This window comes from Mollisia scopiformis, assembly GCF_001500285.1.
Source record: "Mollisia scopiformis unplaced genomic scaffold LY89scaffold_45, whole genome shotgun sequence".
In the NCBI taxonomy this organism is placed as follows: Eukaryota; Fungi; Ascomycota; class Leotiomycetes; order Helotiales; family Mollisiaceae; genus Mollisia; species Mollisia scopiformis.
The window spans coordinates 65,820-90,634 of NW_017263625.1; the positions used below are offsets into that span (position 1 = coordinate 65,820).

General features: G+C 46.8%; 13 protein-coding genes across 13 annotated transcripts; 4 read left to right on the top strand and 9 right to left on the bottom strand.

Annotated features, from left to right (window-relative positions):
* Positions 1-171: 171 nt before the first annotated feature.
* Positions 172-1,573, bottom strand: LY89DRAFT_769600 (GroES-like protein). The gene has a single exon (XM_018221824.1). It carries the CDS (start codon positions 1,288-1,290, stop codon positions 529-531), a length of 762 nt encoding a protein of 253 aa, XP_018060673.1. The 5' UTR covers positions 1,291-1,573; the 3' UTR covers positions 172-528.
* A 73-nt stretch (positions 1,574-1,646) lies between these two features.
* On the top strand, positions 1,647-3,264 carry LY89DRAFT_790610 (S-adenosyl-L-methionine-dependent methyltransferase; the record flags this gene model as incomplete). The annotated part of the gene is made up of 6 exons (XM_018223389.1): positions 1,647-2,030; positions 2,081-2,088; positions 2,257-2,458; positions 2,515-2,688; positions 2,745-2,860; positions 2,922-3,264. 6 exons carry the CDS (start codon positions 1,647-1,649, stop codon positions 3,262-3,264), a joined length of 1,227 nt encoding a protein of 408 aa, XP_018060674.1.
* A 55-nt stretch (positions 3,265-3,319) lies between these two features.
* LY89DRAFT_790611 (salicylate hydroxylase) lies at positions 3,320-4,811 on the bottom strand. The gene is made up of 2 exons (XM_018223390.1): positions 4,076-4,811; positions 3,320-4,011 (listed from the first exon to the last, which is right to left on the bottom strand). Exons 1-2 carry the CDS (start codon positions 4,701-4,703, stop codon positions 3,338-3,340), a joined length of 1,302 nt encoding a protein of 433 aa, XP_018060675.1. The 5' UTR covers positions 4,704-4,811; the 3' UTR covers positions 3,320-3,337.
* Positions 4,812-5,229: 418 nt separating this feature from the next.
* Positions 5,230-5,856, bottom strand: LY89DRAFT_769605 (uncharacterized protein; the record flags this gene model as incomplete). Its single annotated transcript, XM_018221825.1, has 3 exons — positions 5,230-5,253; positions 5,386-5,728; positions 5,777-5,856. The coding sequence occupies 3 exons, from the start codon at positions 5,854-5,856 to the stop codon at positions 5,230-5,232; spliced, it is 447 nt and encodes a 148-aa protein (XP_018060676.1).
* Positions 5,857-6,001: 145 nt separating this feature from the next.
* On the top strand, positions 6,002-6,810 carry LY89DRAFT_726632 (uncharacterized protein; the record flags this gene model as incomplete). The annotated part of the gene is made up of 2 exons (XM_018219068.1): positions 6,002-6,065; positions 6,113-6,810. 2 exons carry the CDS (start codon positions 6,002-6,004, stop codon positions 6,808-6,810), a joined length of 762 nt encoding a protein of 253 aa, XP_018060677.1.
* A 1,041-nt stretch (positions 6,811-7,851) lies between these two features.
* LY89DRAFT_662269 (tryptophan synthase beta subunit-like PLP-dependent enzyme) lies at positions 7,852-9,258 on the top strand (the record flags this gene model as incomplete). Its single annotated transcript, XM_018212638.1, has 6 exons — positions 7,852-8,075; positions 8,151-8,282; positions 8,330-8,467; positions 8,510-8,592; positions 8,644-8,707; positions 8,755-9,258. 6 exons carry the CDS (start codon positions 7,852-7,854, stop codon positions 9,176-9,178), a joined length of 1,065 nt encoding a protein of 354 aa, XP_018060678.1. The 3' UTR covers positions 9,179-9,258.
* A 140-nt stretch (positions 9,259-9,398) lies between these two features.
* LY89DRAFT_790614 (uncharacterized protein) lies at positions 9,399-10,535 on the bottom strand (the record flags this gene model as incomplete). The annotated part of the gene is made up of 2 exons (XM_018223391.1): positions 9,399-10,042; positions 10,185-10,535. 2 exons carry the CDS (start codon positions 10,533-10,535, stop codon positions 9,635-9,637), a joined length of 759 nt encoding a protein of 252 aa, XP_018060679.1. The 3' UTR covers positions 9,399-9,634.
* A 120-nt stretch (positions 10,536-10,655) lies between these two features.
* Positions 10,656-13,523, bottom strand: LY89DRAFT_726634 (uncharacterized protein). Its single transcript, XM_018219069.1, has 4 exons — positions 13,081-13,523; positions 12,274-12,935; positions 11,135-12,218; positions 10,656-11,073 (listed from the first exon to the last, which is right to left on the bottom strand). Exons 1-3 carry the CDS (start codon positions 13,477-13,479, stop codon positions 11,150-11,152), a joined length of 2,130 nt encoding a protein of 709 aa, XP_018060680.1. The 5' UTR covers positions 13,480-13,523; the 3' UTR covers positions 10,656-11,073; positions 11,135-11,149.
* Positions 13,524-13,880: 357 nt separating this feature from the next.
* Positions 13,881-15,918, bottom strand: LY89DRAFT_769615 (MFS general substrate transporter; the record flags this gene model as incomplete). The annotated part of the gene is made up of 6 exons (XM_018221826.1): positions 13,881-14,272; positions 14,331-14,913; positions 14,966-15,027; positions 15,077-15,187; positions 15,315-15,598; positions 15,650-15,918. 6 exons carry the CDS (start codon positions 15,916-15,918, stop codon positions 14,031-14,033), a joined length of 1,551 nt encoding a protein of 516 aa, XP_018060681.1. The 3' UTR covers positions 13,881-14,030.
* A 1,148-nt stretch (positions 15,919-17,066) lies between these two features.
* Positions 17,067-17,967, top strand: LY89DRAFT_769623 (uncharacterized protein; the record flags this gene model as incomplete). The annotated part of the gene is made up of 4 exons (XM_018221827.1): positions 17,067-17,175; positions 17,230-17,634; positions 17,692-17,693; positions 17,752-17,967. The coding sequence occupies 4 exons, from the start codon at positions 17,067-17,069 to the stop codon at positions 17,965-17,967; spliced, it is 732 nt and encodes a 243-aa protein (XP_018060682.1).
* A 728-nt stretch (positions 17,968-18,695) lies between these two features.
* Positions 18,696-20,768, bottom strand: LY89DRAFT_554408 (heme-dependent catalase; the record flags this gene model as incomplete). Its single annotated transcript, XM_018208348.1, has 4 exons — positions 18,696-19,502; positions 19,652-20,214; positions 20,270-20,578; positions 20,630-20,768. Coding segments are annotated over 4 exons (1,818 nt in total), but the record flags the coding sequence as incomplete, so codon positions are not given.
* Positions 20,769-22,121: 1,353 nt separating this feature from the next.
* On the bottom strand, positions 22,122-23,184 carry LY89DRAFT_769627 (EBP-domain-containing protein). The gene has a single exon (XM_018221828.1). It carries the CDS (start codon positions 23,173-23,175, stop codon positions 22,300-22,302), a length of 876 nt encoding a protein of 291 aa, XP_018060684.1. The 5' UTR covers positions 23,176-23,184; the 3' UTR covers positions 22,122-22,299.
* A 584-nt stretch (positions 23,185-23,768) lies between these two features.
* On the bottom strand, positions 23,769-24,516 carry LY89DRAFT_603510 (uncharacterized protein; the record flags this gene model as incomplete). The annotated part of the gene is made up of 2 exons (XM_018210310.1): positions 23,769-24,013; positions 24,291-24,516. Coding segments are annotated over 2 exons (471 nt in total), but the record flags the coding sequence as incomplete, so codon positions are not given.
* Between the last annotated feature and the right edge of the window lie 299 nt (positions 24,517-24,815).

Here is a 24,815-nt window from a genome sequence, read left to right on the forward strand (position 1 = left end):
AGATCGTTGATCATCTTCGACCAGAAAAACGAGGTTCTTGATTTTTGTACCCTTGCCGCGGTGAAGCAAATAATGCATTATGGGCCTTGTACTTTTGAGCATTAAGTAGTAAATACATGAATATTGCAGAATCCTCTTGTCTTCTCGATCACTCGTTCATTCAAGCGAGTCCATTTTCAGTACCAACTTGCCCGGCGCGCCAGCGTGGTAATCCTGGACGAGCTCATTGAGCTTTCCAAACGGGTATTCCGACTTCCTAGCTCGCACACCATGCTTCATACAAAAGTCAAACATGTCTCTCATGGCCCGATTAGACCCAATTAGCGTGCCCTCGAGCCTAATTCTTCTGAACACAAGATCCATCGCCGACACATGGAAGCCGTCTGATGGAAAAGAGACAACAATGACCCTTCCTCCATCACGGACAAGCTCAACGCCGTAGTCGAATGCCTTTTGTGTATCCGGCAAGATCAACACCGCATCCAAGCCCATTTCAGATGGTAACTTCCAGCCATCTTCCTCACCCATCTACCGCTTGACTTCCTTAGCAGTTTCTTTTGAGGCGTCGATAATTGTAGCTCCTGTCTCTAGCTCCCGCGCAAGTTGTAGTGCACGAGGCGCTACATCAACCCCCATCGTCTTCAGACCCATCTTAGAAGCGAACTGCAAACCCAAATGACCCAACCCACCACCACAGCCCATGATACCCACTCGCTGCCCAGGGCTGAGCTCGCACTTCTTGATCGCGGCAAACATTGTGAGCCCTGCACACATGAGCGGCGCAACCTCCGTAGCTGTGAGTCCGTCGGGTATCAACGCGAGCTGCCTCGCATCAACAATAGCATACTCTCGAAAACCGCCTGACTGTTGGCATCCCAGACCCGCACCCGAGAGAGGGCAGAAGACTGAGAACCCCGGAGGATCGGGTAAAAGAGGCGATGGCTCCTGGCATTCGCGGCACTGTCCGCACGTATGGTATCCGCGTCCTGATACGGCAACGCGGTCACCCAGACGGTAGCCGTGGCAATCATCGTCCTTCTCTTTCCCCGGCGGTAGCCCAACGACGGTACCGGCGAACTCATGGCAGCCGATGTGCGGGAGTGCCGGTGGAGTGACAGTACCTGCGGCTACGACGGCGTCGGTGTGGCAGTATGAGCAGGCTTCTACACGGATTAAGAGGTCATTTGGGTCTTCGACGGCGGGGAGAGGGAGCTCGCGTAACTGGTAAGGGGTGTTGAATTCTTCAAGAACCCAAGCTTTCATTCTTGCGGGAAGCTGCGTTTCGGCCATGGTGGTCAAGTATCAGTATCAGGAATGCCCGCTCAGTTCAATTTCACAATTCATCACTTGGCAAATGCCGTCTCCCAATCTTCAAACAGCTTTATACACAGTTTGCAAAATTAACCTTGCAAGCCTCAATTCAGGTTATGCGGGGCCGGACATGTAGAGATGGGGCCCCTGCTGAGGATGGGAATCTGCATGTTGTCACAGGCATTGCCAGGTAATCGAATTTGGGACGGCAAAGATGTCTGAACTCGGGTGGAGACGAAACTCCAACATCGACATGTAAGAATCCAGACATTACTTAGTAGTTCAATGAAAAGCACATCCCTCACGGAGTCTGCGCTACGCCAACCTAGGCAGCCATGTCGTATCTGTCCATCCTGAGGACGTCTCTTAATGACAAGCTCCAACAACTAGAGACTCAATTGTCGGCAAGCATCCATAGTAGCTCCCCGCATTTACTAGAAGCGTATCCGTATCTGGCATTCGACGATGCAGATAATTTACCTTCGAGAAAAGTATTCGATCTGATGGAGCAAATACACATTGACCTGAAAGCTGTCGATTCTCTGATTACCCCAACAAGGTTCAAGTTGGTCGACCTTGGAACTCTACATTATAAGTCTGCAGCATTAAATGCAGCTGTAGAATTGAATGTTGCGGAGGTTATTGAAGTGTTCGGAGGCGAAGTGACTCTTGAAGATTTGGCAAAGAAACTTGACGTCAATGAGCACAAGCTAGGTATCGTTCCTTCTACTGATTGATGTATTGTTATGTGCTAACCATTACAAGGCAGGATACTGCGTACGTTGACAGGAGAATTTATCTTCCAAGAAACCTCGCACAATGTCTTCAAAAATACAAGACACAGTATCGCACTTGCCGGGTCACAAGGCGCGCGCTCGTTCCTTTCTTTCATGCAAGTAACCTGCACTACCGTCACAACTGCTCTCCGCTCACAGCTTCGCATAGTACAGGTTTAGGCATGGAATGTGCAACCGGAATTCCAAAAGACCTTTCCAACCCCGAGACCAAGCATTCCTTCGCCGACACTACTGCACCATTTTGCAAGGTGGTATCGAAGAACGGTCAGACATTCGCTCAATACATGGGCAACCCAGAGAACGCGGCGATGGTTGAGCTAGGAAATGAGGGTATTGTTGGATGGTTGAATGTGCGTTTCAATGTTCAAGCATGACTGGTTTCTATGCTGACCTGCTCGCGGAGCAGAAATTGACAAGAGCGGCATTGCTTTGTGATTATCCTTGGGCGGAATTGGGAAGCGCTAAAGTCATTGATCTCGGAAGTGGCACGGGAGACTGTGGCATGGATTTGATGCGCAAGTTTCCTCAATTTAGCTGGGTCTATCAGGATCTTGAGCCTGTTATCGAAAGCTTGAAGAGAGTAAGTAAAATCCATTACAGGTAAACATTCAAATATCCATACTTATCTTTGTGGAGGACTTCCCCAGGGACTTGATAGATCTCGTCGATGAGGGGAGAATATCTTTTGTCGTGCAAGATTATTTCCAGCCAAACGCAAGCGATGGAAACGTATGGTATATGAGAGGCGTTTTGTAAGCTACCCTAACTGATCCGAACAAAGACAAATTTATTTACTAGTAAATGTAATTGCAGGCATGAATACAATGACGACCAAGTCCTGGCGATCCTCAACCACCTCACTACTGCCATGCGAAGGACACCTAACTCTAAGATGATTATCAACGAGGTCCTGAACTCAAGTCCGATAATTGTCCCGACATCGTCAATGTCAGCAGCATCGGAACATATTCCTGGCTCTCAATCAGCGATGGCAAGCACGGCCAACATCATGACCTGGAGCACATTTTCACTATTTGGAGGGAAGGAGAGATCTTATCAAGAATATGAGATTTTGCTAAATACAGCTGGGCTGAAGATATCTAGATTCTTCCAATTTCGGACTTTTACAGTCATGCTTGAATGCGTACTTGCATGATTCAGATTCAGATTTCAAAGTTGCCTTACGTGCAGCATGCAATGAATTGTTTTCCCTGTTCTGCGATAACTTATTATATCTTCGCTCCCCCGTTCACATCTGGTATCCTGCATTGCTCAAGCTGCTCCTGCATCTTTTGAGAAACCTCTTCCCACCCGTCCTCCACCGCTTTCTCCGCATCATGCACCCACAAATGATAACTGTCCAGCACCCCCTTACTCGTATCTAAATCCTTCATCTCCATCGTCTCCTTATCATGCAAATTATGCCATTTATCCCTCTGACTAATCCCAACCTGCTGTGCTGCCTTGACATGCTCATACCGTATCGCAAAATAGGTATGCAGCGCCAACGGTACTTTCCCCTTCCCTGCTTTTGCTAAACTTAAAGCGACGGTGGCTCCGTCCTCAACAGCTTGACTTGCGCCTTGGGTTGATGTGGGAAGAAATGGATGTGCCGCGTCGCCCATTATGGCGATCAGACCAGAATCAGATATCCATTTATCCAAGCAGGGTCGATATACGAGTTTCCAGTCAATGATATTCTCGATTCTTTCCCAAACACGCACCAAGACGGGATCCCAGCCCTTCAAAGCTTCGAGAATGTCTTTGCGATACCCAGGCAAATTCCAGCCTTCGGAGATGTCAGCCTCGTCCTTGTGGGTCAGAACAGCGTTGATTTCTGTGCAATCGCGAAGTATGCTCACGAAGCCGTGGAGATCGGGACCGATCCAGAGTTGGGTAGTATCTACGGCTAGTCGTCAGTGGACTTCCGCAAATGTGCAATTGCTCAATGTCAAACTATCACTTACCCTTCTCAAGAAGCGGCGACACAAGCTCATCATCCTTGAACATCTTCGCATCCGAGTAAGCCCTCCAAACAGCATACCCACTATGCAACGGCTTATCTTCAAACCCAAGAACCCGAGTCCTACCCGTGCTCTTGACACCGTCACTAGCAATAACTGCATCCGCAACAATCTCTTCTCCCGATCGTAGGAAGATACTTGGCTTATTCGCATCGTACCTATCGATCCTCTCACCCATCCTCACATCGACCCCACGCTTCTTACAGTGCTCAATAAAAATGGCGTGATAATGGCCCCTATGCCCGATCAGCCCTCTATGCCCATAGATCTCCTCCGCACTTCCCAACGTCCCATCTACCGTAATGACACTCCCATCGTAATTCCTCATCACGGTATCTTCAGCGCGCGACGAGATTGCCCAAAGATCATCGTACAGACCCCAGCGCTTGAACAGCTTGGAGCTATTGGAGCTGAAGCCAACGGAATCGCCCAGAGGAAAGAATTCGGCCACTTGGTCGAAGAGCGTGACGCGCATGCCTTGAATGGCGCAGGCAAAGGCGCAAGAGCAGCCTCCCAAGCCGGCGCCGACGATGACGACGTGAAGGTTGGATCCTGTGCTATTTTGGGTCATTTTGTGGGGTGAGAAATCGTGGAGGAGAGAGTTCGATTGCTTTTTTGACTCAATTTCTAAAGCGGTTGCTTGACATCTGGATCTTCAATCAGCTCGCTTCACTGGGACCCTGAGTTGGTGGGGCAGCTACCACACACAGCTTGTTGATCTCCAGGGGTTACTTCTTCAGCGGTCCAACCTGAGTTCTATGCATTTTCCCGGTTTATTGGATCTTGATTGACGATGCATGTAGGGCTCCGATGCTCTTCAGCTCCTAGTGGCTACATTATCTCGCCTCCTGATGCACGGCTCCACCCGGTTATATAGAGTTCACAGCTTTTGGTCAGTCCAATTGCGACTTTGAGAGAGATTTCATTGACCCAGTCAGACTTGAGTCTGCTAGCAGTGGTTGAAAAAGAGTTTATTGCAGTTGGATCAACCAAACTGTGCGCACGTCATGTGTCAATGGACGGCCAACCCATCTGCAACCCTTCTTCCACAAGGGATTTTCACCTCTTTGCAACTCAAGACGAGAAGTCTTCGCACTTCAGGTGATGCCGTGAAGCTGAATCTAACGAAGATTTTATCTAGTCTGAAACCTCGTCTCGATCAACCTACTCTACGCCATCAAACTTCCAGGCGACGTTGTATGTACCGTATACTCTAGTAGCTGCGCAGGAATCTAGACTGCTTCATCATTTACCTTGGTGTCGGCCTTTCCTCCCTTTTTCTGTCGTAATTGCTCATCAAACTTCTTTCCTCCCTCTTTCAGCTTTGCTTCATCTGGGCGAGACAGCTCGATCTGCGGCAACAACGCAAATGCGAAGAAGAATGCTAGGCCAGAAAGTCCCGCTCCCACAAGAAAGATCGTCCTGAAACCTACTTTGTAACCTGCGACGAATACATCTTTAAGATCGACGCTTGTGGAAGTCCCAGGCAAAGTGACAGAGCCTGCCAGGACTTCGCTCGGATTATCAAGAAGCCATTGTAAATTGCTTGAGGAAATGTCTGCTACTTGAGATAATTTTGAGCGAAGGTTGTTGTTACTTCTCAATATTAGTATCGATCCTTTTAGGAATCATCCTCATACTCACATGATTGTGCCCGCTATGGCTAGACCTAGAGTTGCTCCAAGGTTGCGTATGAAACTGCGGAATGAAGTCACAATCGCCATGTCTTTTCTCGGCACCCCTGCTTGAATAGCTATAAGCGATCTAAGATCTGTGAGTCTTTATCAACCCAGAGAGAAACAGGGGATTAATGTTTGATGTTAGGTCTCTTGAAATATCTCTCGAAAAGAAAAGAATACGGAACACTTCATGAGCTCGCGAACGACAACGGCGAGATTCCCTGAGTATTCATCTGCTGCGATCTACCATACCAGTACATCAACGATTATTTCGAGAAGCTTAATGAGTCATGGTTCCCAGAAGTCCACAACAGACACCTCACAGAAGTCGATCTGTATAACAACTATGACACTTTAGAGCGAGAAGCTGGCGTTGTAATCCCAGATTTCTACCAACTTTCCTCCTCGCCCACGGCCCCTCTGACGCTACCATGGACGCCTCGTCCCAAAAGTGCCGTCATTGATCTAAGAACACCATCTGAGTTCGCAATCTCCCACCTCCCTGGTGCGGTCAATATCCCTATCTCAACTCTCACGCCAGATAGTCCTTCACCATTCACTGATTCTCAGTTGTTCGCCGCGCAATGGAGAGAGCTGGAGGTACTCTTCGGCGGCGGTACTCTCGAGACAGCATCACCCTTGGCTGAGAAGTTCTTCCCAATGGAAAGAGTCCTGGTGGTCTGTAATGATGGCGACACAGCCCGAGTTGCAGGAAGCATTCTTGGCGCCAAAGGAGCTAAGACTGAGTGTGTGAGCGGAGGCTTGACAGCGATTGACAAATGGATCTATGGAGACGTTAAAAATCGCACTTTAGGAGAGCTGAAGATACCCGATTTGCCTGATGAGATTGCTGCTGTACCTGAGGTCAATGAAACGAAGCTTCCAAATGGACATGGGCCAGTTGGAGAAGAAGTTAAAACCGCGACGAAAGTCGATGCTGAAGCAAGGGTCGGGATCAGGGAGATAAGGACTAATAGAGATGATCTAGTTGTGGTATAATGTATTGTTCTGCATTATGGAATGGCTTCTTGCGCTGTGGTTTAGGAACTACAATTTTCTTCATTGAATTTGAATCTGTGCATATTTCGGTACATGTTTGGCAACTGAGCAAACACCTAAGATTAAGTCTTTGTGGTCTCCAAAGAGACCACATTCGAAAGGTTTTGAGTCGTAACTCGTTGTAATAACAACCACATAAATTACACAGCCGTAAAAGGGCGGTCTTCAGGCTCGGTTATACTTGCCTCGCACTGTCCACGGCCCGTCCCGGAATCTTTCCCACTTACCTAAGTAAGGAATATATTTACTTTTGCGCTTAATTATATTTGACAAATTTTCGACGTAATCATTAATATACATTTTTATCGATACATAGGCTTGAATGGAGCAGGTGACACAGAACTCCACACGCTCAACACGTTACATTGCATAGCAACTGGTTGCGCCGCTGTCATGCTCCGTAGATCACGCCCACCTCAGGAAGGACGGGTCACGCTTTTGATTAATCACGAACTATTAGTGTTGGGTCTCTGTAAGGCCTAGAGCGTCTGAGTCAACGCCCGTCGGCCAGCTAGTAAAGCCTCAGGTTTGTGCTTTGCATGAACTTCATGCATGGATATGTCTTTTAAACCCCGCCTCTTACATATGGGGCCGCCGTCATCGTATCACTCAAAAGTCATGGTCGGCGCGGACTCCGTTTGCTCGTATCGAAACGCAAAAAGAGAGACGGAAAAGCCTTGACCAAAAGCAAGATCATCGATCCTACGAACACGTCAGCTCGCACCCCTTACAACCTCTCCCGTGATGGAAGAGCAGTTTTGAGCTTATGGGGTTGAGAAGCTCCGTGCGAATCGGTGATGAGCTGACATTGGGCTGAACGGGTTTGTCATTACATTTTGCTCGTAGCTTACTTCCTGCCCCCGATGGTAATAGTTCAGTGTATGATTTATCTTAGAGGAGGCAGATTCGGGAGAGTTCCAAGACTGTGAGGTATACTCTCTTCGACCGTCTCATTACCTGCAGAAGACAAGACTTACAACAATGGCACAGCATCAATGTCACAATGTCTTCAAAGGACCAGACTCAATGGTTCAATACTTCAATCCAGATTTGCAACCGTTCCTGCCTTTAGTTGAGATCCCCGACAAACTGAACCCTTTCCGAAGCAGCAATGTGCGGATATACGCTAAAATGCTCACCGCACTGCCGGCGCAAAATGTGAAAATGCTTCCAGGCAAACAATCCATTCATGTAAAAGCAAGCCCGTGCTAATGCTTCTAAGCTTTGAACATGCTGTTGCACGATCCCTCTGCGGCCACCAAATCGATAGTCGAAGCCAGCTCTGGCTCAACGGCTCTCTCACTTGGCATGGTTTCTCGAGTCTTGTGGGGGAATGAGGATGTTTGTGCATATGTGACGAACAAGAAACATCCAGACCAGCTGCGAACTCTGCGTTTCTTTGGACTTAGAGTGTAAGTAAGGTATATGTTGGCAGACTTTCTTGTTCATTTCTGCATAGTTCCCTTTACGGAGGTTTAGCACAGCAAGAGCCCGACGATGCGAATGGCATCATGTGTAGATTAAGAAACTTGGCCACAAATGATGAGACGATTAGCTATCCCGGACAATACGATAACGATGATGCAAGTTCACTTGAGTCCCCCGGGTGGTTCATTTGCTGAAGTTCTTAGAATTGGAGATCGCATGAGCGCTGGACAGGTCCGCAAATTTGGCAACAACTACCTGATATAAATATTTTTTGCACTACAGTGGGAACAGGAGGTCGGTAAATGAAAAGGCGACTCGCTTATGTTACTAACATACATTATTGAGCAGGATGCATCACTGGGACAGGAAAGCACTTGAAATCGCAGAAGCAAGCAGTGAAAGTTGTTGGGTGAGTTGTGAGTCCGAACTTATCTCTCGGTGCTGACAACTTCTGAGAATCTGCAATGTGTTCGGAGACCCGACTCCAGGGCCAAGGCATTATCCCAAATTCGAGAGCTGCAAGTTTCCTTGGAGGGAGAATATAGACGCTTTTGAAACAGTTGCATCCGTTGAATCTTACGAGATGTCGATGCAGCTCTCACGTGAAGGTTTGATCTGCGGACCATCCTTTGGAGAAGCTTTAGTTGGACTACTCCGGTACTTGAAGAAGCTCGAAGCTACAGGCCGTCTCGAGGAGCTCAAGGGCGAAACAAGTGGAGACATATCTTGTGTTTTTGTTTGTTGTGATCTGCCGTATCAATACATGGATGGCTATTTTCAAAAGATACAAGACGACAAGTTCCCCCCAATTCTGAACGAGGTGCGATCTGCTTTAGTTATTCTTGTACTAATTCGCACTGACAATAAAGATCCTCCTTAAATGCGACCAGGACAAATACGACGAACGCTGGGAGCTGAGGCCCGATCAAATCCTTCGAGCTATCTCGAGCAGAATGAAAGGAAAACCCTCCTTTCGAAGTTGTCACGAGCAGTCGTGCAAGAAACGTGCCCATGGCTCTGCATTTTGGACTCGAAGGTCAATTGATGACTAGCTACTTCATTACTTCGCTTAAGAAATCGTCGAGGACAACGCAAGAAGCCAGACTCCTCGACAGAATGAATCCTCTCTAGCAGCCAACCTCAATTTGAAGAAGATCCCTTGCCACTGAGCCCTTCCCAAGTATGTCTCCGAGCAGGAATCCCGCATTTTCTCACTTATTACGAGGCTTCTTGGCCTGCTTGTACACAATTGTGTACTCAAGCGGAGCATCATCAAGCTTCTGCTGCTTCCGTACTTGTCTCTGTTCCTCCCTGCCCTTTGCCCTCATGCTATTCATCAAGGTTTGATTTGTCTTGTTAAAAATGTAAAATATTTCTTAGACAAATTTTCCGGGATTGTCGAGGGTGTGCAAAGCTTGATCTCTCGCTTTGAGCATTGCAAGCGGTAGAACGGAAGCGCCACGAATATCTGTACATAGAGCTCGGACTCTGATATAGAGGATGGCACTTCAACGATGACGTGCAGGTGTTCAAGGTCCGTAAAGGCGAGGAGGCGATCGGCCAGCTGCTCAAGGAGATGCAAGAAATCCGACTTCCTGAAGGTTTCGATATCGCTAAACCCGGTGGTCTTGCTGATACTAGATGCGCTCAAGTGTCGGAGACCAAGCTTGACTTTCAGATGTCGGGTCTCTGAGAAGAAGTGCGCACGGAGTTTTGAAAGGTGCTTCAGAACTGATTCGACGTTCTGTGCGGTCATGTTGTTAGTATACTTGAAAGTAAAGAATTTCAGGCAAATGATGAGACTTCTCATGCACACTTTCTGCAAAGTAATTTACACAGTTCTCTGTTTGATTGAAAAGGATAACATTGGAGGGGACAACACTTACGTTGCCATTGATGTCAGAAAACTCAACTTCGATCTGTACCCAGCTGCAAGCTAGGAGGTCTTTGCGCTCGCTACCTTCCAGCTTGCGATTGATCTGATCGGTAAGACAATAGTACTTCGGATCGAATGGAAAGGTGTGTCTGCGAATGACCTTTCCAAGGCCAGTGACAGTCTCGTGGCGTTGGACTTGAGTGCGAATGATGCCATCAGAAGATATCAAAATATCTGCATTCTTGCCTCTGGTTCGGACGTACGACTTTGTGGTGATGGTAGGCTTCGAGTCGACAGTGGTCCAGGATTGTTCAAAGACGGTTGATGTGGCTGCTTGGGCAGTTTCGGGAGTATGCGCCATGTTTGCGACGGTTTGCTGATGAATCTGCTCGAAGTGTCGACGAGGTTTATCGCCGAGGTCGAAGGTGCTTGACTAGAAGGTAATTAAATTAAACCCATGGTCCATATACGCATGATAAACCTTTCTTGTTTTTTTTAATAGAAGATGGTGTTCTAGTAGGGCGAAGGTCACTGTGGTCAGGATGGTGATGTGTCGAAAGAAGAAATGTCGAGGCTGATGGAAGAGGAAGAAGTCCGCAAAGTGCATACGAAGTACGTTACTAGATAGTCAGTGCATTCAATTTACGTTAGCGAGCATATTTGTACACTAGTCGTCTCTTCTCTAGATAACTGATTAGTGGGTGACATATCCATATACTCAAGACCGCAAACTGTAATGAGGGCGATGGCCGCCATATGACTCCAATCTCTAAACCACAAATACACCCAATCGACGTTTACAAACATCGTTCTTCACGTACTATACGTAATCACGAAGACTGCTGCAAACAAATCTTTCCCGTACCCTGAAGATCAAACATAGCATGATGTCCTATACACTTGCCAGCTGTCACTTAAGAATTCCTCGGCATGGAGAAGAATATGATTTAATGATTATACCTTCACTTGCTCATTCTAGATGAATGAAGAGTCGAGCTCTAAAAATATGTTGTCCCAATCAAAACTGTTGACATCAATACCTTGCTCGAAGCTCTGAGTGAAATTATTCCAATACGAGGACAGATCATCTCCTCCTTCATTTGGTGGTCCATCCTCCGCTATGTTCAGGCTATCAGTGACTCCGATGTAAGAAGACATTGGGGGAACGATCGCGCCACATTCGCTGTAACCAGGAGCTTGAGAAACATCAAGAGCCATATCTGTCTGAGCAGGAGCCCGAGGCTGCTGATGGGTCGAATCGAGAGGCTGCTGGTTGTACTTTTGTAGAATATGCACCAAGGAGCCGACAATCTTAGCAGTTGTTTGTGACTCATTCTGTGCTTCCTGGATAATCTGAAATGATTTGTACACCTCTTCTCGCTGCTGCTCATTTTGTGGGGATAACGGATTGGTACAAATATCCATAAGAAGAACAATGCAGGCTAAAAAGACACCGATCAAGAGCCCGGCGAATTTGAAGCCTGTTGCACAGTCGATGTCCGAGTTTTCCAGCCACAACTTCGATTGGATAATAAGGTGCGCATACTTAATGCAGATGTCGCGTGATGGATAGTATGCTGGGTTTTCAAAGCTATGGGCGAAAAATGGAAAGTGAAGCTTGCATCTTTGCGTATAAAGTAAGAAGTAAGTTGTCAACCCCTGAAAAACGACTTTCTCTGCTTGTGATTGAGTCAGCCGATAAGTTTGCATCAATGCGGATTTCGACATGGAGTAAAACTCTGGAACGTCGTTGATAAGTGTCTGTAACTCGGTATCGATATCCATAACAGCATCGTGACTCAGACCGTCCGTGTGCGCCATGGCGAGAGGACTTCGCTCGACGATACTGCGAGAGATCTCTGCGAGGCGGATTCTCTGCATTGTATAGGACATTGCCGTTGGCTGAGATAGTGGTCGTTCATCACGACTCATGCCATCAAATACTTCATCATCGTTGATATTCAGAGGTTTTTTCGTTATCATCTGCCGTGGATGGCAGGAATAAATTCCTTCGGCCATGCCACCGACCCTTGCTGCCATCTTCCTTAAAGAACTGTTAGCAGTCTAGTCCCGAGCCTTCGGAAGCATTGGAAAGTTACCATTCTGATGCACACAGATACCACCATACCCTTCGTCCGATCTCTGCTCGAGCTGTATTCGCCATGCTAGCATTGGATGGATGATCGATGCGATGAAGCCCCAAGTCTCGAGCCAGTACCACAGCTATAGCAAACAGCACGCGATATCGATGTAGACCATCGACGTGGGCTGCAACGAATCCCAGAATGATGGCCCCTTGAACACCTTCGATTGAGACCTTCGGTGATTGACAGGCCATATCGAGTACATCCTCAGTGGCTTTGATCCATAGAGAAGCCTGGTCATTGGCTCCCGCAGAAGTGGTGAAAAGACCATAGACACAGTCGCTTTCTAACCAAGAATGGGTCGCTGCCGCCACAATGCTTAGAAGCCAAACCACTTGACCCAACTGTATCTGGCGTTGCTGGTTTAAATCTGCGTAGATTTGTTCGAGAACAGAAGGAAGGGAGGAGATATGAGTAACATAAGGTAAATGATGGGCAACGCGGATGAACTTGTCCAGGAGTACTCGAGCCTCTGTCACTGGAGGCAACCAGATACATCTTGACAATTCAGAGGATCCTATGGTCCCAAGCTCGCGTGGGTATATGTAAGATTTTGCACTCGTGATCTGTCCAACCGGACATGTCCTGAACACAACTTGGCTTTTGGAGACATGAACCTATTCGGGCCATTAGTACAGGTTTGACAATGAAAAGACATAGCATCTTGGGAATTGTCCTGAAGGAAGGGTAAAACCCAAAAATCGGGTAAGGTTTCAACAACTTGTGTCTAGAACCCAAGAATCCGGTTCAGGATCAACTCACCGAAGGAATTTGGTCTAAAAATGCACTTTCTAGCCAAGAGACTTCACTGTCCACATCCAAAGTTTGGGCTTGAGGTGGTGAAGTTGCAGCGTGTACGAGCGGCGGTCGAGATCCTTCAACTTCCGGAGGCTGGCCACTCTGTCCATGCACGTCTATTTTCTGGGTGGCCAGCAGGTTCTCGAGCCTATTGAGCCGTTCAATAATCTCCGACGTTTCGGAAATACTTGGGGTGCTGGGAGTGTTGCTGGGATGCACCACGGGACTTTCCAAAGTGCAGTTGATACGCCGCGAGATACAGTTGGAGCAGGGGGCCATTCGATTGCATCGTAATTTTCGAGCCCTGCAGAAATGACAGGACACTGGCCTTTGGCGAGGTGCAACGTTTTTCTGACCTTTCATTATGGGGACGGAGTGTCTATGAAGTTCGGAAACTTGGGAATCAGCAAACGCAGGGTGGTCAGTGAGAAAAGGAGCATGAGCGGACTTTCCGTCAAAGCTCCGCGGAAGACAATCTGGTGGTCATTACATAAGCCACCGTACACTTGCCAACCCCTGCGATCATTCGTTGACGCAATCGCTGTTTAAATATCACGATATTGAGATAGCAGTGATATCTATCACTCCTGGTCTGGATTAAGTGTTTGACATGATCTCCAAAAAATCAAAGATTATAGAGTAAATGGCATAATAGAACACCAGTGTCTTAGACAATGCTTCAAATGGAACAGAAACACGATGCCAATAGGCGTGAGCTCAGATAAGATGACATCATTCATTATTTAAGAGAGAATATTTACACTAAGTATCATTACCAAATATTTCTCTATCCACCTTCTGTTGAACTTCTCTCACCAATACATAAAAGTAATACTACAAGTGGAGATGTCCTAAACCGCTATACACCAATACTGCTATTTATAACTCGCGTCCAGTTTTGTCCAGTTCTCAGATTAGAATTTGACCTGTGAGAGCCCGCTGTTTCGAATTCTTTCCCCAAACTTCCAGAAGATCAAAGGGACTGGCGCGAAGGCCACTGCTATGAAGCCTAGAAGTGATGTGCCCCAACCAATACCAAGCGCGTTGTACATGATATTCCCTGCTAATGGAAGCAAAGCACCAAGCAGTGAGCGAGAAACGATAGCTGCAGCAGATGCGGACGCAGCATAGATGGTGTAAGCGTCAACAAGATACCCTAATGACGGCATCTAGTGAAAGTTTAGTTTCCGTCTGTGGTCCCTCTCTGGCTGGACGACTTACTATTATAAAGAACCCAGCACCACCAAGCATGGCGGAGCCGATTATGGGAGCAATCCATTGGACCTTCTCCTCTGCTGTCCAGCCGTACATAAACAAGCCAATAGGAGCTAGAACTGCGCCGACAAACAAGAGAGGGAGTCGATATTCTGGCTTTGCTATTCCACCGTTGCGTTCTGTCAGGTACTTAACAAGACGGTCCGATGCCATACCGCTGATAACCAAACTAGCTAAAAACCCGACCCCGATGCCCAGATACACTAGCCCGATACTGCTATCTGTAAAGCCATATTGTCCTTCAAAGACTCGTGGGAATGTTGTAAACATGAGGTATTGGTAACCGTATATGGTGGCCATATAGAGAGACAAGAGTAGAACTATGGGCGAGAGGAACAGCATTTTGAGAGGCCGTACAATGGAAACTTTGAAAAGTTCTTTGGGGTCCTTGCCGCTATCAAGAGCGGATCGGAGATTTGGGTTGCCTGTTTCTTTTCGGAGGCGCTTCGTTTTTCGTGCGAGAATGGTTGGAGCGTGAGATTCTTTCAGGAAGAGCAGACTTAATAAGAACACTGCACCAGCCTAAAATAACGCGAGTAAGTCGGTGTTTGCAATATTCATGGTGGGAGCTTACGAGTATTGACACCAACCAGAAATTCCATCGCCATCCTTTGGCGTGAGTAAGATATCCAGCAACTAATTACTGTCAGCTTGATACAAACTTCAGAATTTAGTCCAATCTCACTCAGTGGGCCGACTGAAGGTCCTAGCACTGGCCCCATGATCCAACCCATCATTGCCATACCTCTCTTCTGTAATGGAATCATGTCCGCGACTGAGCCTGCCCCAATTGTTGCTGCATCATATTAGAACCACCGCTATATTTAATCATAGAACCCGAAGGTGATAAAGCCCTCGCCAGGATGCAGATACACCATATTCGAACCGGAGTGAGGATAGAGAACAGAAAAATAGTTGCTTACGTGGAGCACTCCCAGCAACGCCAGCGAGAAAGCGAAAAACAATCAGAGCACTCAGATTATTTGAAAGAGCACAAGCAACAGTCCAGATGACAAAGCCAAAATTACAGGTGTTGTAGACGATTGAGCGACCGTATAACTCGGAGAGAGGAGCCAGGACGAGAGGTCCGAAGACGTAGCCGAGTAGGTAGACGGAAGTCACAAATACTGCTATGGTCTCGTTTGTTGAGTGGAATGTCGCCATGATTTCTCCACTCGCAGGCGCGGTGATGGTAGATCCCAGAGGGCTGCTTATGTTAGCATCAACACAACTTGGATAGCCCAATGAGAGAACGTACGATAAGAAAGAAAGAGTGGAAACTATGGTAATAGCTGTGATCTTCTTCGCAGAAGACCAATTCATTGGATTTTCCGAGTCTTCAGGGCCCTCCCAATCGACAATGTTCGGGTCTTGTGTTGCATGCTCTGGGGAAATCGCATTCAAAGAAGCGTGATCGCGGATGGATTGTTTCTCGACATCGTCTTGAGATGAACGGTCGTTGTGAGGACTATCATTCTCTCTCCAGGGCGGGTTTGCTGCTGGTCGGAAGTCCAATTTGGTCTCCATTGCGCGAACGAAAAGGGATTTAAAAAGGCTGAATAAAAGCAATCACGTCAAGAATGATCAGAGAGTGGCCAATATATTGAATAGAATGAGACTGAATTTAAAGGAAAGAATTTGTGGTAGCAAGGACTTATGAGTTTATTCATGTTCTTCAAAACAAAGGGGCCAAACGGAAACTCCACCCATTCCCGCGGAGCGGTTCATGAGAGCCCCTGCATGTCTTCACTTTAGCTGGTCTATCACAGATACGGAGAAGCACGGGAAAGTAATAATCCGACCCAAGGCGGACTTGCCGTGGAGAGTTCCAGCGAAGTTCCCTACACGGAAAAATGTTCAACTTCTTCCACAGCTGGTCATGCCAGCGCGAACCAAACCCTGGCCGCAGGTATGATTGCCAAATGTGGCACTCAAATCACGGCCTTTGGCTTCGTGCCCAAATCTTGCTCATACCTGCAGGTATGTAGAATGTTGTGCGATTATGTATCTGACTACTTACTCGAAAGCAAACTTGTCCGTAGTTTCATGACGGGGTAAGAGAGAAAAAGTGTTGATGAGGGCGTTGTCTCAGACCCGACACGATATGCTCACCTATTATCCTATCTACGGCAAGCAAATATGCAGTGCGACTGGTATGTGGCGCAGTTCATATCGTTTCCTCGTACATTCTGGGCTCTGGGGGGTGAATATCGTGAAGTATTTCCTGTTCTCAGCTCGGATATATGTAAAAATATCATAAGCGACAACGAACCAACCCCTTGATCATGTTTGGCTCCCAACTTCAGACAGTGACTGGTCTTGATATGGTAACCATAGAGAACACTTGAAATCAGTCATGAGATGCAGAACACATATCGATTTTGAAGTTTCCGATAACCAGCTTTTCCGTCCATATTAATTAAAGATTAGGTTTCGACAGTTTTATTTCCTATGTCGCACAAAGATTTGGAAATCAGATCTTGCCCTATAATATGCCTCTATCTCAAATTCTGCACTTGTTTTCATCGGCCAAAGTACAAGACTCTTTCATGAAATATATCTCGCTGAATCAAAATGCATGCTACAAAGATTGTTCTCTTAGCAGGCGCTGCCGCAGCCCTCACAGACATTGAGCACAAGCGATTCATGTTTTCCCAGGGCGATATGTATCTCATATGCATTCGTTCTACGGCTCGGATGCTGCTACCAAAGATTTGCCCACAACTGAGCAGCTACAACAGGGGTGCCCGTCTGGCGAGAATCCCAATGATCTCTCTGTATACTGTACGTCGGAACCTTCTCAATTTGCGTCACGTTCAAATTCATAGGGGTTTCCAGGGGCTCCTACACTCTATTACGTGAATGAAAACAACTACACAGAGATCTTACCTGCCACCTTCAAGACATATTATGAAAATATCGACAAAGCCGAGATCCCATTTCCCCCAAACTTCTACGCTATTGCTGGCAACGCTTCCGCCAAAAGCCAAGCCGACATTGACGAGAGTATTACAGCTATTACATGGTGGTGTGATGCTGGTCCCGAAGACCGGAATACTAGGCCTCGAGCAGCATTCCCGCGGGTAACATGCAGCGCGCATATGCAAGCGATTCTTCGTTTTCCAGACTGCGTTGATCTGGATCATCTTACAAACCATACATATGCTGCCGCACATGGTGGTGCATGCCCGTCAGGAATGAAGCGAATGCCTTCTCTGCGGTTTTCAATTCGATATGATACTCGTAAGGCAATTCCACAAGGCTGGACAGGTGTTCCACCGTTCAAGCTAGCATGCGGAGAGGTAAGTGACTCATCGCTGATGTGTGTTGGATGACTAGAAGTACTAACACTACCAACAGATTGGCGATGGGTATTGTTTCCATGGAGACTTCATTAATGGCTGGTTTGATGATGCCGCAAAAACCATGCTGCAAGCAAAAGGTCAAAGTTTTATGAAAATCGATGGAGCACACGGGAATGGAAAACAATATAGCGCTTGCAAAGCACAGGATAGAGATCCGAATAATGGTACAAGCGATTATATCGAAAGTCTGGCCATGATGGGTATGTCTTGATTGAAAGGTCGTTGTCAGGGAGGAAAGGAGGTGGAAGAATCTCGGAAGGGAAATAAAGTCGGAGTTACCAATCTATTATATGCTTCCGAAGCTTTCATCATGTCAATGCCTTACATTATGGAAAGATGACAGCCACGGCAGTCTATAAATCACGCAGGATATATGTGTTTATATCTCCTGCACAAGACAAGAGGAAGATACAATTCTTGCCAGGATCATTATTCTCTTCGAAAAGCTAGATCGTGTGAGACTTTCATGTTCGGGCTTAGAGTTATCGGAATGGAGTGAAATTCTGGTGGTGAGACGAAAAGGCTTCTGACTTCAATACGGTGCCTTTTACTCGCGACCTTCTCACGGGGCCTCTTACAATCCCAAACGTGCGATGCTTCACAGATAGCGAAGTGTGAATATTTGGAGACACAATTACAATTGCATGTATCTACTTGAGTCTAATTAAAACTTAAGTCATATTGAAAAAGAGTGACTTAAACAGAAAACATGTTGATGCAGAATCGACCTTATAGCAGACACACGAAGAGACACCAGCCACACGCACACCCACTCTACACATTCTTTTACCCACAGATAGCTTGGACATCGTCGAGAGGTAGGCGCTGGGGATACCTTCCCGGAAGGGCAATTGCTCCCGCAATATCCTGCGCCAACTTGCTGGCAGAAGTCTCGCTGAAGAGACCCAAATTTGTCTGAGGCTGTAAGGTACTGAATACTGATGAAGTGCCACCCAGAGCACCAATTGGCTTCCCGTGGGTGTAAGCTTCTTGAATGAAGGCCTGCAGGTCGGGCAAGCTGGTATTGTTGCCAACTATGATCACAGCGTCGAAGAAGACACTTGATGAGGTGATATAACTCTGAGTCGCCGAGACTCCTCGTGTCAAGGGACCCTGATGCGGTGCAATAATGTCAAATAGCAATTGCTGCCCATCGAATACCTGCTGTATAGCTGCGAGGTCGCTTGTTGAAGGTCCAGCGCTGTCTGTGACGATTCCCACACTGAGCCCTACCACAGGCTGTGGTGTAGTGTACTGCAGAGGGTACTGAGAAGGGTACATAACTCCGGATACATTTGCAGTGCCCTCTTGAGCGGCAGGCAATGGGATTCCGAGGCCGTAAGCGACTCGGCGAGCCAGGCAATTGTCGATGGAATTGAGGACTTTGTTTACAAAGTTGATCTTAACATTCTGGTCAGCAACCAATCCGACCTCGAACCGGTAACCATCCACAGTATGCTGTTGGGAGTAATTGTCCTGGGAGTTGAAAAAGATGGCTGCTTGCATATACGGATCGTTGTTGAATTCATAACGTCCAATCCGTCCATTGAAATTTTGATTGCCATAACCATACGCCGTTGGACCTGACGCCTCATAAACGCCACCAATGCCATTGGGCGTTGAAGCGGAGTTGCCTTCGTAGATATACATTTGCATGAGACCGTCGCGAAAGTTGTTGTTCACTGGGACAATGGGAGAATTGACACCCATCTCAACGAAATTTTCAGACCCGTGGCGGTAGTGATGCTATTCAAAAATTAGTATACTCACTTGAAATTGTCTTCGTACTTGAGGAGCAAAGGCGAAGAGCTGAAGCATTCATTCGACAGAATATCTCTTCAGCACCCTTTGTGGTTTCGCTAGTAAAACATGACAAGAAAGTTAATTTAACTCACAGTCTCGTCGTAGGCAAGCAAACGCCAACTAATGACCGGATCTGGTACGAAGCTGATACCAGTTACAACATTTGCAGGACTGAATGCCACCTGTTCCGTCTCTGCGAAGTAGTTCGTGGGATTGCGATTAAGCGTCATCGTCCCTAGAGTTATGGGAGGGTTCTCTTCAAAAGGCACCACGATTGTCGGATCGAGGAGATCGTAGTTCTTGTACATGAATGCATCATTGTCAGGGAAAAGCTGGACCTTAAGATCATACTCTGGAAATCTTCCAGCCTCGATATTGTTGTATAGATCTGCTCGCTGAAACTGAGGCATCTTTCCAGCGATCTTCGACATCTCATCTGCCACGTTCGATCGGTAACCAAGTTTTGGGATGAAATACCACTTGAATAAAGTGGTGGCACCTTCCGCATTGATGAACCGGTATGTAGAAACGCCCGCTGATCCATGGTGGCGTGAAGTTCTGGGAATTCCAAGGTCGCTTAGCACGTTCATGACCTGGAATGCACTTTCAGTGCGTTGAGTGAAGAAGTCATATGCAGTTGTATGAGCAGCACCAACTATCATCAAGGTTAGCCGATACCTTGGACTTCATGCAAGGATGATGTGACTTACACGATGGAAACCCCGAATCAGGTTCTTGCTTGAGGGCATGAACAACATCGGGAAAGAGGAGTCCATCATTTACCAGAAAGGACGGAAGATGAAGTCCAAGCAGATCATGATTGCCACATTGAGTATAGAGTTTCGTGGCAAATCCACGAATGTCACGGTCGACATCCCCCCCTCCAGCTGGTGAAACAACAGTCGAAAATCGCGCAAAGGTATCAGATGATGCGCCAGCTTGCAGCCAGCAAGCTGATGTTAGGTTGCTGTAATCTCCGTTCGAAACGAAAGTTCCATATGCACCATGGCCAACGGCGTCTAGAAAATGGGCTGTCAGTACATCTCAGACTTGGGTGTCCATCTACTTACGGACCACTCTTTCCGCCTGACGCTCTTTGGCAAAATGAAGAACTTTCTTGCGACCAATGGTATCTTCCAGGAGGACAGGGCCTCGGGGGCCAATCTTCAGTGAGACCGTTGTGTTAACAGGCACACCAAGTTCTCCCGTTTCAGCCTGCCCCATAGTATTGCGTCTGAAGCCTGCCAATTGATCTTGCTATTGTGGTGTCAGTAATTTTAACTAGAAAGACATAAGCGAGTATGCAGCTGCTTGTTCGCTGTACCTTTGGTGTCTGCGAAAACACAGCTAGCGGAAGGCTCAAAGCCAGACTGAAAGATAAAGTGAAATGCATCTCGTAATTTGTGTGCTACGACTCGTAGCAAGACTAGATATTGATTTTGATCTATGGGATCATGTAGAGCAACGAAACACAATATATATGTATTATCATTCTCACTCAGCCTTTGGAAAACCCCAATATTGTTTCCATCGTTGTCAAATTGTTGAGGTAATGTAGCTACACAAGATAAGCATACTTCTCGTCACCAAGTGCTTGGCTGTGCAACATGGCTTGTAGCATGGAATCAAGCCGTACACGAAGAAATCTGCCTGCGCATAAGCGCAGTATCCCATCAAATGAACGAAATAAGCACGCCTATTCAGATTCTACCACCCATCCGAAGATGAGCGCCTGACTTGTACGGAGGATGGATTTCGATGGAAATTGGATTAGAGGCAATGAGCCTCGCTGTCAGGCCATTGGAGAGTCTCATACAGGGGATATTCAAGAAAAGTAAGGTTAAGATGCAGCGGTGCTGTCAAAGAACAAGCTTATGCCTTGAAGTTTAGAGACATTTTTGGAATCATAGTGAGGCACATGATTATTGATCTTGCAGCGCCATGGGCAATCTAAATTTATGGGCTTCTGTGGCGAAGGAAACAAGACATGGAAAAAAAGGGGTAAGGGATGGAATTAAGGGCGGAAGTGCTGAAAATCAGAGTGTTAGTCCTGTCGTGGGGCGTGGAAGCTTCGTTCGTTACCTTGCCTCTACCCCGCCACAAATGATTCCAGCACTCATCCAACGCCAATTTGCTTGTACGTGTCGCAATCAGTCAGACGACTTTACTGGACTGAAGGGTCTCGCAACGTGTTTCGCGCCGTACCTTGTCAGCCCTTCAATACAGGTTAGACTGAAATCATATTAACATCGTGTCCCGGGCGAAGGAGAGCGTAGCCAGAGAATACTTGCTTCCTCCACTTATCTTCTCTAACCGCATAGGTCGAAATGGATCGTCCAACAGGTACAATCTCAACAATATCTTTACTTGTGAGCAAGTGTTTTGAGAGCTAGATTTGCAAACAACAATATTGCGGCAATTTTCGCGTGATAGCGAAAACTCGAAGTACGCATCCACTTGTACAGAACGCTCATGTGCCATTAGATATTCGTGCACTTGACCTGTTCAGAGGGGTGCATGAAGTTGCATAGTGCGAGAGGTATTGAATGTGGTTGCAATTGGCCAGAACACATCTATTAAATTGGTTTGAAATAGGAGAAACATCTAAATGTATATACTCGTGCCCTCTGTTCAAGATCTTCGACCTAATCCCAACAATTGTCAACATCAAATTTTGCCTTTGATCCAATTGAAACGGTAGTAGAGAAGAGCCAGCAAAGATACCCCTCTCTGCAACTTCCTACTTCGACGAGATTAAATGATTCGAGAAATTAATTTGTTGTTGAGACAAGCAACTCTTTTGCCTCTGAACTACCTTGCCCGATCGCTCGACTGTTGAAAGCTGCTTCGATTCAGTTATCCCACTGGATAGCCCCTGGTTGGAATATTGGGCCGAAGATGTGAGTGCAAAATATGCACTGGTCAATATCCAGAGTGAGAAAAAGATCCGCAAGCCTTTGGGGAAGACCAAATATACCCACAAGGTCAGAAAGCTGGAATTGTCAAGATGTGGTGACCCCGAAAGCCACTCGGGCAATAAAACCACAAAACCTCCGTATAGCTCTCCAACCCCTATTACTGCCATCCAGAACCATGCTTTCGTGTGTTCGTTCTTGTACAGCAAATGACAGACGTATAGTGACAGAGGGGCAACGACGAAAACCATAATCATCTCTACGCCGGTTATCGTCAGATCGGACCCACCCCATCGTGTATCCGCCTTCGCATACTCTTGCCAGAACCTTGCAGTCAGAGATGTGCCGTAAAAAGACCCGTACAAGCGCTTCGAGTTCCCGAGGAAGGAGACATTCACCGGAGTGAAGGGTGTGGAATGCAGACCCCAGGTGTAAGTGGCATCGAGCTTGGACATGGAGGTGAAGAAGACATTATAGAGATATGAGACTTCGAGAGTTAAATGGGTAAGGGCGCCAAAGAGGTGCCACGTGAAGAGGATGCGGACTTTGGTACTCGTTGCTCTATGCAAAAGGGCGAAACAGCAGACACCGGCGATTAAGAGAAGAGTTGCGACTGAGGAGATGGCAAGGATGCTCGTTCGATCGAATATGGGAGAATCTTCTAGCTTCGGGAGTCTGTGAATGGACATCGGGCAAGCCATGGCTGAAGATCAAATGAAAATGGACAATAGGCAAGTGACGCTATCAGGAGTATTTCAGCCAAGAAAATAGCTGGAGAGAGTGAAGAGTTCAAGTAGGCAGTAGGTATTTTTGTGACTGCGCTCGCATTTTATGATATAGAGCAGTCCTCAGCGTTACGCCGCAACTCTCGAGGTTCAAGCTGCATGTGTCGTCAAAATATGATTCCACAGCAAACAGTGTCAAATATATGTGCTTACGCATTCGCGTGAACGGGGACTTTTTTTCGCCGAGCACCCTTAATGGCAGGGATATTGCAGCAGTGTAAGCAAAGTGGCTCAGCCATGTACACAGAAGCCTGGTAATTCCACATTCTATTCGCCTTGGCGTTTTTTTGGAAGTTTCAATTCTATGGTTCCAGAAACTTGGATGAGAACGTCGGTTACCATCAAAGATAGGTCATAGAAAACAAAACGAATCCGAGGGAGTGTTTGAATTCAGATGATCAATCAATGACTGCCGATACAATATTCCATCTCTCAAACGACGCATCCCTCACAGTATTCTCGCCCTACTCCTCTCCCCCTTGAAGAAGATTCGGGTCTATGATGCGTTGTTAGCATTTTAAATTGTTGATGAATGAACTCCACGTGCCTAGAATGGGATTAACCAAAAGCGTATTATCGAACACGTTGAAAGATCTTGCTTGGGTCCAAATGTCGATTCTATCCCAATTGACGCAGGTATGCTCGTGGCTGAATCGTGGCTGTGGAGCAGATTTGTATGGCACCCAATCGAACATTAGAAGCTCTAAGCTGGGCAGACACATGATATTCCTCCGAAGGTTTTCGATGCAATGATCTGTTCAATCCACACTGATGAGCGAACGAACTATGGCCACAGAATATAGAGGTTAGAGACATAGTTACCAGCATGTTTAGTCGTGGTAGCATTTAATCGAAAGTCGTAGTATTCAGGATATATATACCAGCGCAAGAATTTCTAGTAAAAGTCAACGAAAGTGTGCTCACTTGTTCGGAGAATGTAGGGTTATTACCAAACAATGAAGCTTGTGGTGGACATCTATGAGGAGGATATTATTAATATTTAGCATCGAGAGAGAGTATTATTTCCTAACCAAGATTTGCCAAGTTACCGTTGTTGTCTGACAAAGGGATCGGCGTGCGATCCAGTTGGCTCATCTCTTCGGTGGATACTCTCAAGTTTGAATTCTTGAATAATCTGTCCCAAGCCAAATCGAGCTCGTAACTTGGTGATCCGGTATAAGGAGATGCGCGCCCGATGTCGACGGCCAAAAGTTGAGTCTCCCACACCACTGCATCCTTTATATAACCTGAAAGTAATCAATATTGCTTACGAACATGGGGACAAAAGTCCGTGCGTTCAGGCTGTAGAACCTCGAAATTAAAACTCTTCACATTAGGACTAAACTATCAACAACTCCACCATTATGGATCCTTTTACCACTCCACCTATGTCTCCACGTCTCCCAGGTGCAGAGATCAGAACCAAGCACAAAGAGGGCATACGCCGGCTCTTCAAATTCGCTAAAATAGGCCTGTAACAGCTCTAGGGCTACTACCACCTAGGAGACAGCACAGTTAGGAAGATCCTACTATACGATGTGCCTGAAAGAGCGCGC

Coding starts and splice junctions, on each gene's coding strand:
- LY89DRAFT_769627 (XM_018221828.1), bottom strand. CDS start 23,175: ATGGCTTGCCCGATGTCCATTCACAGACTCCCGAAGCTAGAAGATTCT.
- LY89DRAFT_790611 (XM_018223390.1), bottom strand. CDS start 4,703: ATGACCCAAAATAGCACAGGATCCAACCTTCACGTCGTCATCGTCGGC. Junction 4,012..4,075: donor GTCGCCGCTTCTTGAGAAGG/GTAAGTGATAGT, acceptor GACTAGCCGTAG/ATACTACCCAACTCTGGATC.
- LY89DRAFT_726634 (XM_018219069.1), bottom strand. CDS start 13,479: ATGAAAGGTCAGAAAAACGTTGCACCTCGCCAAAGGCCAGTGTCCTGT. Junction 12,936..13,080: donor TTTTAGACCAAATTCCTTCG/GTGAGTTGATCC, acceptor TGGCCCGAATAG/GTTCATGTCTCCAAAAGCCA. Junction 12,219..12,273: donor TATCTGTGTGCATCAGAATG/GTAACTTTCCAA, acceptor CAGTTCTTTAAG/GAAGATGGCAGCAAGGGTCG.
- LY89DRAFT_769600 (XM_018221824.1), bottom strand. CDS start 1,290: ATGGCCGAAACGCAGCTTCCCGCAAGAATGAAAGCTTGGGTTCTTGAA.